At 38.2% G+C, this 13,045-nt stretch overlaps 1 protein-coding gene across 2 annotated transcripts in view; it reads left to right on the forward strand.

The window, feature by feature from the left end:
- Nucleotides 1-1,898: 1,898 nt before the first annotated feature.
- The window catches only part of TRAPPC8 (trafficking protein particle complex 8), a 121,688-nt gene continuing 110,541 nt past the window's right edge, over nt 1,899-13,045 (forward strand). Inside the window, exon 1 of one of the 2 annotated variants that reach the window (XM_031946480.1) lies at nt 1,899-2,446. In XM_031946480.1, coding sequence (XP_031802340.1) covers nt 2,290-2,446 — 157 coding nt within the window. In that variant the 5' untranslated portion in view covers nt 1,899-2,289. The remainder of the gene's footprint in view (nt 2,447-13,045) is intronic. The other variant, XM_031946481.1, reaches the window with a different exon arrangement.

Here is a 13,045-nt window from a genome sequence, read left to right on the forward strand (position 1 = left end):
CAAGGGACCCAAAAGGAAGTTCCTAGTGTGCTGATTTGAGAATCACAGGCACTTAAATTTGGTAGGGATTGAAGAGTTTATCTAATCCAACTCATACATAGGAATCTGCCAGATTTATTGTATATCTTCTGGTGAAGTAGAAGCTTTGGCCAGAAAAAAGTTAGCCTGCATCTCCTACTCATATCCACTTCCATCACAGTCTCCTACCTAAACTCCCAAGGCCAAAGTCTTGACAAATTAAATTCTTTAGTATTGATCAGAAAGTATGCATCTACCCCTTTATCTTTATACTAAGTTTATATAAACTCTTTGAAAATAGAAATTACCTTTTTTGTTTTTATTCCCTGTACATAGCATAGTGCTTGGCAGCTAATAAGTGTTTAATAAGTACCCTATCAATCCTTCCTTGTGTTGGGGGGAGGAGCATGCGGGGGTGGGAAGGAATAGCATAATCTGAATGCTGTTTTATTGTTTCCCCAAACCAGCCGGTGAAAGGCACCCCAAATTTTCAGTAACTACTTGAATCTCAATTAGGCATTTATGATTTCTATTTTTTTTTTAATTTAATAGCCTTTTATTTACAGGATATATACATGGGTAACTTTACAGCATTAACAATTGCCAAACCTCTTGTTCCAATTTTTCACCTCTTACCCCGCCCCCCTCCCCTAAATGGCAGGATGACCAGTAGATGTTAAATATATTAAAATATAACTTAGATACACAATAAGTATACATGACCAAAACATTATTTTGCTGTACAAAAAGAATCAGACTCTGAAATATTGTACAATTAGCTTGTGAAGGAAATCAAAAATGCAGGTGGGCATAAATATAGGGATTGGGAATAATGTAATGGTTTTTAGTCATCTCCCAGAGTTCTTTTTCTGGGTATAGCGGGTTCAGTTCATTACTGCTCCACTGGAAATGATTTGGTTGATCTCGTTGCTGAGGATGGCCTGGTCCATCAGAACTGGTCATCATATAGTATTGTTGTTGAAGTATATAATGATCTCCTGGTCCTGCTCATTTCACTCAGCATCAGTTCGTGTAAGTCTCTCCAGGCCTTTCTGAAATCATCCTGTTGGTCATTTCTTACAGAACAGTAATATTATGATTTCTATTTTGAAGAAATGTGAGAAGTGACTAATTTTCATGCACTGAAAGCTCTTTGGAGACTAGAGATTTATATCCATTCCTAGGATTGTATCCTGCATATTAATAATTTTCAAAATACTAAATGAGCTAATAGTGAGAACACCATTAAGTAAATCCCTAGCACAGTTTTAAATGGAACTGGGGGTAAGTACACAGTGGACCTTAAAACCTTCAACTGTTGAAAAATTGAGAATTTACCGCTTGAGAACACTACTTCCCTAAATACCCACCCTGTCCCAGTTCACACCTGTATTTTATCAAAACATCCTAAATTCTTGCTCTCCGGTGGTCGAATGGAAGTTGCTCTGATTCTTCCTAAGAAAGCCCCAAAGCCAGATCAAATCTGTATAGCTTGGATCAATTTCAAGTAAAGTGGGTCAAACTCTTTGCAAGTGACAAGGGTGTAAAACCGCTGGGCCACCACGGCAAACGCAGTCGGCAAAGAAAGCCAACAGTTGCAAAACAGCTGCAGAGGAAGAGAGCAATTCCCGGCCGCTCGCACGCTTGGTGCGTTTGCGTCACTAGACAGCTGGGCCCCTCGGGAGAGCGCGCTGCTCCTCCCCCTAAGCCCCGCCCCACATTTAGTCACCATCCGCGCTCACGCTCTCCGAGTCCAGCTGGGCCGAGCTTTCTAACTCCGAAAGTGACAGCCTTACCACTAGGCGCATGCCCACACCGCTTTCTTCCCCCTCTTCCCCTCCCCACTTCACAACAGCCCCGCCCGTTCGGCTCCAATTCTACCCGGTCCCCACTCAGCTTCCGGCTCCCCTCCCAGTCCACCCCTCCCACTTCTCTTTCCTCAGTCTTTGACCCAGTCACGTGAGGGACGAGCGCGGGGGTTGCCGGGACTGGTACTGCCGGTCGATCAGGGTTCGGCCTCAACATGGAGGCTTTGGTCGGGTGGTGACCGAGGGGGCCGCGGGGAGGAAGACTGAGCGGCGATTGTCCGGGCCCCGCTTGCCTCCTTGGGGATGTGAGGGACGGCGGCGCCGACGCGGGGGTCGCCACAGTCTCGGCGGTCGGGGCGGCTCCTTCCTCTCCGGGCTCGGGTGAGCGGCCCCGCCCGGCTGGGCCCGGGCGGAGGCAGTCGCGGGGGTCGCTGTCAGCCGCAGCGGCGGCGGCGCGGCCGCGATGGCCCAGTGCGTGCAGTCGGTGCAGGAGCTGATCCCAGACTCGTTCGTGCCGTGCGTGGCAGCTCTGTGTAGCGAAGAGGCCGAGCGGCTCACCCGCCGCAACCACCTCAGCTTCGCCGAGCTCCTCAAGCCTTTCTCCCGCCTTACCTCCGAGGGTACGTGTCCGAGGCGGCCGAGTGCAGGTCGGGGAGCCGGGGAGCGGCGGGGAGGGGATGTTTTTACAAAGTCCCGAGGCCGATGCCCCTCGGGGTCGGGCAGGCTCTTTGGATTACCCCGACTACCTCAGCATCCTCACCTGTACTCTGGACGGGTCTGCGTCGCGGCGAAGCGAAATGTCAACTCTCCGGCCGTAGGAAAAGCGTGAGCATAGGAGAAGAGCTTTTGGGTTGTCATCGCTCCCCGTGGCGGCGGCCTGCTGTGCGGGACGCGGAGGAAGGCTGGAAAGCCACCATGGCACCTGGAGGCGAAGAGGAAGTTGCTAGGCGAATTTGGGGGCGGGATAGGAATTGGTGTAAGAGGATGACTTCTGAGGCTATATATCATTTGTCTCTAAACTGTGGTAGTTACTTAGAGGGTCTCGGTAAAGAAAGTGTCTTCTTGAGATTGCTATTTAAGCAAACTTACCTGAGGTATATGTGGTCCTGTCCTTTTGTTATTTATCTCTTTGAGTCCACCTCCTTTAAGTCTACTGTTCTACATCTGTTTTGCATTCTTTATCTTTTAAACTTTCACCTGGCTATTATCAGAATTCCATCTTGTGTGATGAATTCTCCAATAAGCCCTTCTTGTCAGGACTGAATTGCTTTCTCTAATGAATAAGCAATCAGTTATTGAGTTGTTAGCAATTCTTAACCTTTTTTTTTGGCACTTAAATTATCGTGGACCCTTCCTCCCCAAGAGCTTTTGTTTATATGAATTCTGTTGCTATTTGTTATATTCGAAATTAGTCCTAGTAATATTATGAAAATCATTTTGACCTTGTGAACCCTCTGAAAGGACCTGGGGAGGGATTGCACTTGAGAACAGTTGTATTAAAACAGCCATGGATTGATGTTGATAATGGATTGACTGATTGGGAAATGTAGAAAAATAGAATTGTATGGGATCTAAAGAGCATCTAGTTCATCCTTTTCTCCTCAGGCAGGTAAAAGACTTCACTAAACTATTCTGGAAAGTTGGTCATCTTGTTGGAAGAAACCTCAGAATCCAACTAGTCCAAGGAGTACTTAAGAAGAATTTCCTTTCTAATATAGTCTGACAATTGGTTGTCCAGCCTAGCTAGATAACCAGCTGTCTCTTCTTTTACTGAAGAGACTGCATCTCTTCTCCAGTTTTAGGTACTTTATTGGGAGGAGCAAAAGAACTGAATTTCAAGATTATAGTTACAAAAAATCCTAAAGGATAGAAGTTACAGATCACAACTCCAGGTATAATGTAACCAGCATCCTGCAACAGACCAACAAGGTACATGTGAAATCTTATTACAGTGAATAGTATTATACACATTTTGTAAACAACACTATTTCTCTTGACTCCAAAGAGTGGCCAAATGTTAGCTGTGTCCTTTGATTTGGTTACCAGAAATTCAACACAACAATAATCTGGTAACAACATGCATGCTGCAGATGCATGTAGTATTCTATGGTAAAACGTGTTATGGTAAAATGATAGGCTAAAAAGGGGGAAAAAGGAGAGCTGAGTTATAGTTGGTCTCTTGGAAACAGTACTGTTCTGCCATTGAAAAACAACAATCCTTTAACTCTTGACTTTCCCTACTTTAAATTTGCCTATCTCATCTTTTCTTAAATTGTTCTAGAGGGAAAAATCCCAAATTAACCCATAAAATATTGATCATTTTAACACATAAGATCTAAAAAGGGGAAGTGGAAACATTTGGTAAATGTGTGACTTTTCCCACTTCTGCTAGATTTAAAGCTTGTTCATTACAGAACAATTGAACTTCAACTGTTTATAATACTTGCCTTTTTGGGGTGGAGTGAAGAGTCCAGAACTCTGATTTGATTGGCATAAATTCCACCTGATTTTGGGTGGATTGAACTCTGGATGGAGATTGGCCAGTCTTGCAATTTATAATCTGGGAATGTTGCCTGGGGGGCTGCTCAGAGATTAAGTGATTTGCCCATTTTCTCCAAACCAGTACAGTTCTGAGATGGGACTTAAACACAGTCTCCCTGATTCTTTATTTGCTATTCCATGTTACCTTTCAGTTTATGAAACCAAAGTCTGTAACGGTTCCAATTCAGGAAAATTTCCTGATAGAATCCTATAACATTTTCAGTGTACTTTTTATATCAAAATCTCAATACATATTAAGTTTTTAAAGTAAAATCTATCCATCCATCTATTCATCCTTCCATTCTTTCTTCCTCTATTCCTTGCTGAATATTTATTTAGCACTTAATTTGTGTCAGGTACTGTGGTTGCAAAGGCAAAAAGAGTCCTCTCTAGGAACTTAGATTCTACTAGGGGGATAAAACAGGTACACGACTAATAAATACTTGTTGCTTGATTTATTTAAGTGTCTGCTAGGCACCACTCTGAGATATAAACTAAAAATCAAACTCCCTTTGCCCTCAAGGAGTTTACATGTCTTTGAGGAAGACAACGGATGTGTTTATTCACTCTTTAAAGGTTGCAGATAACCTTATATATTTTATCTCATTTGATCATCACAACAGTTCTGTGAGGTAAATGTTATTATCCTTTCTAAGAAGAGGAAAGTAGAACTGAGAGGTTAAGTACTTGCTACGTTCACACAGAATAACAGATATCTAAGGCAGAACTGATCTTCCTGACTCTGTCGAGCTGTTTTCCAAATCACCCAGCTGTTATAGTGCGATTATTGACTAGAAGTAACTGGGAATTGCTAGAATTTATTGAGTAAGGAAACGACATAATTAGATCATGCGCTTTAGAAAAATCACTAGAAATATTAAAATATGACAACTGATTGGATATTAGAGGCAAGGGAGAATGAAGAGTTGACAATGAATCTCCATTTGGGAGCTTGAGGGGTTAGAATGATGATGTGCCTTTAAACAGAAGTGGGAAAATTTAGAAGAGGAATAGGTTTGAAGGGAAAGATAAATGACATGATGAGGTCAAGAAATACATAGGATATTCATTTCAAAGTATCCAATAAGGAACTGGTAGGGGAGAGTGGATTTAGGAAAAACTTTAAGACTGGATATGGATATTCTTACCCTTCTTCTCACCCCCTCCATTTGTGTACATGTGATAATTCCATCCTTGGAAGCTTTTGAGATCATTGAGAAGCTCATGATTTAAACTTTGGGATATACATACAATTAATTGGTAAGACAGATGATGATCTGGCTCAAACTTGACAATTGGTTATTCTTCAAACTTTATCTTCCATTATTGTCTCCCAATACCTGTTGTCCTAAATGTGCTTCACCTGAATCCTTTCTATAAAGGGAATAAACCTTCTCAACCAGAAAGCCTATTATGAACTACTACTCTCTTCCCTCATTTATACACTGCTCCCAACCCACCCCTCTTGTAAATTTCACTATTTCCCATCCTTCTAATTACTTAAATATGCAGCCCTGGAATTATCCTTCATTCCTTTCTGCCCCTCATCTCATTTAGAGTATTTGAAGAAGATTAATGTAAGAAAGGCACAGAGCCAGATTATCAAGGGCCTTAAATGTCAGGTTGTATTCTTTTGTTGTGCTGAAAAATAAGTTTTCTCTCTCTCCCTCCTTTTCTCCTATCTTTCTTTTCTCACAATTTTTTGCATTGTAAATTATATTTCTAATGTGACTTTACGTGGAAAGTTATTTGGCTGAATTAGTAGAGTTTATTATAATGGAATTTTAAACTTTTGTTTCTGTTTTTGTGATGTTTGCTCTTCAGTCACATTTTCCTATTTTCTCTCTTTTTCCAGTGTAATCACTTTTTATAACAATACCTTCTCTGCTTTTTAAAAATGTCCTACTGTATCCTTATCCTTTTCCCTCACAGTAAATGACTTGGCTTCAATCTTCTTAGTGAAACAGAAGGCTATTTAATAGGAACTCTTCATTATCCAAAACGTAGTAATTCCTTTTTGCTGAAGGTGAAGTATCATTTTTTCATTAGGCTAATCTCACTGAGTCCCTTGTTCTGATTCTCCTTATTGACTTTAGAACTTTGAACCAGCAATCAACTCTTCGTCAGACAGCTTCAATTTCAATTTCTTCTTTGCCAATGGATTTTTTTCTTCTCCCTTACCAATATGTTTAGATCTTCCCAATCCTTTAAAAAAAAAAAAAAGGCAGGAAAAAAAATCCTTTCCTGAAATCATCTACATCAATTTAACTACTGCTGTTCTCTTCTCACAGTCGTGTTCTTGGAAAAAATTGCTTCTCTATAGTGTGCTCTACTTTTTTAATAATTTATATTCTATTCATTGCAGTTGATCTTTTATTTTCCCACTTGATTGAAAAGACTCAATGTTTCCTGCCTCCTTCTTTCCTTCTTCCCTCTCTTTTTCCTTCCTTCTTTCCTTTTTTTTTCTTTTGACCTTTCATTTCTCAAGCCCTTGCCCTTGCAGTTGCAGTCTGGCCTCACCATCACTGAAAATGCCCTCTCTAAAGTTATTAGTTATCCTTTAATTGACATATCAGATGTCCTTTTTTTTTCAACCTTTATCCTTCTTGAACTCTGCAGCATTTGCCACTGTTAACCATCTTTTCCTGCTAGATTTTTCTGCCTAATCATCCTTGGAATCTTTATACTGTTTTCTCTTGGTTCTTCTTTTTGTCTTGTTTCTGTTGCTGGATCATCATTTCTGCCCCACTCTCTATTTTCAGGTATATCCCTAAAGCATATTCCCTGAGCCTTACATTAGGGCTCAGTCCTCTTTCTTTCTTTATACACAGTTTCTTTGTGATCTCGTTAGCTCCCATGAATTCAGCCAGCACCTTTCTGCCAGTATGTATTCTGTGTATTCAGCTCTACTTTCTCTTCAGAACTCTACTTCTGCATCCCCAACTGCCTATTGGACATCTCCAAGTAGCAATTCAAAAGGTATCTGAAAATCAGTGCCTGAAACAGCTCATCTCCCCCCAAAAAACCAAAAACACCTCTTCTCAACTATCTCAACTTCTCAGCTATCATCTGTGTGCAGATGACTTCCAATCTAATGGCCAGCCCTCTCCTTTCTTCTAGTCACTCAGATTAGAAACTTGTATGATTTTAAGCTCTTCTCTTACCTCATCATATCCAGTCACTTGCCAAGTTCTGTCCTTTCTACCTTTATTTCTAGCTTTGTGGTATCTTTCCTATACATTCCTTTCCCAATTCTTAAAAAGACCCTGCTACCCTCCTAATGTAGGCATTTATCACCTCATATCTAAAACTGTTTAAAGCAGATCTATGGCACTCCCTGTTTAACAAACTCCAGTGACTCCTATTCCCTCTAGAATCAAATAGAAAATTCTTTGTTTAATGTTAAAAACCTTTTTAAAACTTCTACCATACCCTTCCAGTTCACTGGAAAACTTATACCTTACTGCCTTCTATGGATTCTATGATTCAATAACATTGACCTTGCTAGTCTGTGTATAGCATACTCATCATGTGTATAGCAGCTCACACTCTGAGCATTTTCACTGGCTATCTCTCATGCCTAAGATCTCTTACATCCTTATTTCTTATCTCCTTGTTTCCCTGGCTTCTTTCCAAGTCTCAATTTAAATTCTGCTTTCTGCAAAAAGCCTTTCCTTGTCTTCCTTAATTTAAGTGCCTTCTCTCTGAGATTATCTCCAATTCATCTTTTGTCTGTTTTGTTTTTACATGACTCTTCATATGTTTTCTCTTTCATTAAACTGTGGGTTTTTCTCCCATTAGCGTGGATTATTCTTTGCTTTATATCTCTGTTTAGCATGGTGACTGGCAGATATTAGGTGCTTGATAAATGCTAGATGACTTACTGTCTTCCTAATTTTTAATTTCTCTTTTTGGCACCATTGTGCTGCCACTTACTCATGTTTGTAACCTTGGAGTGAGTCATCCTTGACTCTTCCTTTTCTCTCTAGACCATATGTAATCAGTTGCCCATTTTTGTTGATTTTTTTTCCCCCACAATATCTCTTGTATTCATCCCCTTCTCTCCATTTACATAGACATTATCTTGGTTCAAGCCCTCTTTACCTCTTGAATAACTTGGTCTCCTAATTGATCTCCCTGCCTCCCCTGTTTTTCGCTTTTCCAGTATAACCTTCACTTAGCTCGAAAATATGTGTACTCAAAGCACATATCTGACTATGTCACTCTCCTGTTCAAGATCTTATCTTTAAGATCTGATATAGAATTGTATGTATTTTAAAGTCCTTCACAATTTAACTCTAAGCTGCTTATATATTGTTTGCCTTTGTTCACTCTATATTAAAGTCAAAATTTCCTCTCTGTGATATTCTTTGTACACAAAATTCTATTACTCGTACCTGTACCTTCACATTAAGATAATCACTTCTTCATCTTTGCCTTATAGAATTCCTAGCTTCATTCAAAGCTCGATCTCTATATGTGTACAAACACATACACACTCGTGCAAACAGCTCTGTGCAGACAAGCTATTTATTGACAGTATGAATAGGAAATAATCAATAGAGGGTTTTTTTTAAAAGCTGGAATTTGAAGAAAAGGAGGGGGCAAACATAAGAAAGAGAGAACATTCCAAGCATTGGGGTGATAGCCACTAAAATGCTTGGAGTTGGGAGATGAAGTGTTTTGATAGGAATATTAGTAAGACCAGTATCCCTGGATTGGAGAGTTCATGATAAGGTATAACATAAAAAAGGACTGGAAAGGAGGGGGCAGATTATGAAGAACTTTTAACCCCAAACAGAATTTTATGTCTGATCTTGGAGATGATAGGAAGCCACTGAACCTTATTGAATGTGGGGAGGGAGGGAATGACATTATTGGATCTACACTTTAAGAAGATCTTTGGCAGCAGAATGGAGGATGGATTGAAATGGAGAAAGACTTGAAAGCAGGGAGACCAGTTAGCAGACTATTCCAGTAAAGATGTGAGATGAAGACCTGAACTAGGGTGGGAGAAGAGGTTTTTTTTTTTTTTTTTTTTTTTGGGTGCGATGTTACGGAGGTAAAATCAACAGGCCTTGGCAACAGATTGTGGATTTGGTAACTGGAAGGTGATAATAGACTTAACAGTAATAAGGAAGTTAAGAAGAGGGGAGGGGGGGAGGGTTTTGGGGAAAAGATAATGGGTTCACTTTTGGTCACATTAAGTTTAAGATGTCTATGGGGCATCTAGGATAAGGGGCTTAAATAGGAGAAGGGAGTCAGGAATTTAAAGAGTAGCTAGATAAAGTAGATTTAAGAATCATCAATAAAGATATAACTAAAGCAATCCATGTGAACTGATGAGATCATCAAATAAAATAGTATATTGAGAGAAGAGAGCCCAGAATAGATCCCTGGGGATACCAACTATTAGCTGGAATGACTTAGATTAAAATCTTGCAAAAGAGATTGAGAAGGGACACTCTTAATTGTTAGTTTTTTTTTTTTTGTTTTTTTTTAAAGAAAGTTTTTCCTTCCTACAAATCTAATTTTCTCATTGTAGCTTTTACCCATTACTTCTAGTTCTCTCTGGGGCTAGACAGGCCAAGTCCTATCCATTTTTAACATATCACTCCTTTAAATACTACTGTGCAGTTAATTAATATTATTCCTGAAATATGGACACAGTACTTTATAGTTTGACCAAGACTAAAGTGCCTTTTAGATAGTAAATGCTTAATGTTTTGCTTTCCTGACATTAATATTTGAGATATTTTCATTTTACTTTTGTTGTAGCCTTTTTGCTTTGTTTCCAGAAAACTGAAATCTGACTTTTTCCTTTCTCCAATTGTCTTTAAAAAAAAAAAATACAGTGTTTATAGAATATCAGTGAAATTTTGATGATTTTTCATTAGTCTTATAATTAGAAGGACTGAGTTTGACTTCTTGTACTTTCACCTTGGGAAACTCATTTTTAACTGAGTTCCTAAGCAGTAAAATGAGGACATTTAATCACTAAAGGATCTAACTCATGGTACTGTGAGGAAAGCAAGGCAATAACTTTTAGAGAAATTGCCCCTCTCCCCCCCAAGTTGGTAAAGGGAATTTCCTATACTAATGAAATTAAAATTGCAGTCCCTATCTCCAAGTTGGAAAAAGTGGATAATTTTAAGGGCATGATGCTGGAAATAGCAATGATATGACTACTTAATGTTTCAAGTGGGTGACATAACTACAACTTAAAAGTCAAATTGGAAGGGACCTTCTGCATTCATTTAACACTAAGCATTCCCAAACCTGACAACATCATTTTCTCCCTCCTATCCTATACATCTACCCTTTCCCTAAAATCTTTTTCTTTTGAAGATAATGACTTGTCAGTCATCCAAAATTAAAACTTTGGAGTCTTTTTTTTTAATACTTTTTTTTTCTTTTTCTGTCAACATATATTGCCAAGGCAAATTGTACTGTTTGAATTTTAATTAAGTCCCTTGACTCCAAGTTTAACCATCTTTCTACCATATGGAATTATTCTATCTGCTTTTCTCTCATCCCTCAAATCCACCCTAAACAAAATTTCATCCATATCTTAATGTGATTAAGAAATGCAACAAACTTATAGTACGTTCCTCTTTCTTGCATTTAAAGCCCTCCAGAATCAAACCTCAGTCGTACCTTTTCATCCTTGACTTACTAGTATTTTAAATGATTGCATATTCTCTGACTTTCAACCAACTTTGTGCATACTCTCCTTAATGCCTGGTATGGACTTTTTTCTTCTTATTTTCCATTATGCCTTTTGAAATGTCTTAATTTCTTTTAGGATCCAGTTGAGGTACCAGATCTGTCATGAACACTTCCTAAAATTACTTTTATTCATGTTTTTCAAACACTTTGTATTACTTCTATGTATTTATCATAGGATCATAGATGTAGAGCTAGAAGGAACCCTAGAATACTGCTAGTCGAATTTCTCATTTTACAAAGGTGGTTAAGTAAAATATCAGAGACGGTATTTAAACCCATGTCCTTGGATTCTAGAGTCAGTGCTTTTCCCATTATATCACAATGCCATAACAAGGTGTTTTTGGCTTTTTTTTTTTTTTTTTTTTAATATATGTTTTTTCTTTACTTTCCTCCTCCTTTCCCCCCATTTAAATTCACTTTCATGAACATTTATTAAACACATACTGTGTTACAAGAGTCTCTGCTAGGGATACAAAAATGAAAAAGTTCCATCTCTCAAGGAATGAACCTTTCTTTTTTACAGCATATATTCAGAAAAATGGGGAGTGAAAGTGTGAGGGGGAAATTACATACTTTAAGAAGAGATCATAATTTAAGCTTTTGGAATAAGAATTCACTATTTGGTTTAAAAAAAAATTGTTGGGAAAACTGGAAAGCAGTATGGTAGATGATAGGTATAGACCTATATATCATTTACCAAGCTAAGGTCAAAATGGAAATATGACCTAGCTATTAAGAGAGATAACACATGTAAATTAGAAGAACATGGAACATATTACCTATCAGATTTATTGATAGGAGAGGAATTTATAAATAAACAAAAGATAAAGAAAATGTGAAATAGAAAATAGATAATTTTGATTACATTAAATTAAAAAAGATTTTATAGAAATAAAACCAATATAATCAAGATTAGAAAAGCAGAACGCTGGGGGAAAGTTTTTTATAAACAGTTTCTTGGATATAGGTCTCATCTCACATATATAAAGAACTTTGTCAAATTTATAAATTTATCCTTAATTGATAAATGGTCAAAGGATATGAACCAGCAATTTTTTGATGAAAAAACAGTTATTTGTAGTCGTATGAAAAAATGCTCTAAATCATTATTGATTAAAGAAATGCAAATTATGACAACTTTGAGATATCATCTCACACCTATCACATTGACTAAAATGATAGGGAATGATAAATGTTGGAAGGGATGTGGAAAAATTGGGACACTGTTGGTAGAACCGTAAACTGAACCAGCCATTTTGGAGAGCGACATATATAGAATTATATGTATATGTATATGTCCTTTGGCCCAGCCATAGAGCTGTTACATCTGTTTTCCGAAGATGATCAGGGAAAAAGGAAAAGAACTCATATACTCTAAAATATTTATAGAAGGCTCTCTTTGTAGTGGCAAAGAACTGGAAATTGAGGGATGCCTGTCAGTTGGAGAATGGCTAAACAAATTATGGTATGTGATTGTGATGGAATACAGATATGCTGCAAGAAATGAAGAGCAAATTGGTTTTAGAAAAAACATGGAAAGACTTGCATGAAGTAATAAAAAGTGAAATGAGCAGAACTAAGACCGTTGTATATAGTAATAGCAACATGATTTGAAGAATAATTGTGAACAATTATATTATCAACTACAAAGGACCTAGGAAGGAAGATGCTAGCCATCTCCAGAGAAAGACTAAACATGCATAGCATACTTCTACATACACATGTATCTGTGTCAAATGGTGACCTTTTCAGGATGGGGTGGTAAGGGAGGGAACTTAAAATATAACAAAAAATAAAATTTAATTTAAAAAAGTTCAAGTGGCTTATCTACAGTCACACCACTAAAAGGTATCGGAATGAATACTCGAAAAGAAATCTGAAGACATATCAAAATTCATTTTTTAAAAGACTTGAGCTATATACAAGTAGGTTAGACAAAATACCCTGAA

Source organism: Sarcophilus harrisii, chromosome 1 (assembly GCF_902635505.1).
Source record: "Sarcophilus harrisii chromosome 1, mSarHar1.11, whole genome shotgun sequence".
Taxonomy (NCBI): Eukaryota; Metazoa; Chordata; class Mammalia; order Dasyuromorphia; family Dasyuridae; genus Sarcophilus; species Sarcophilus harrisii.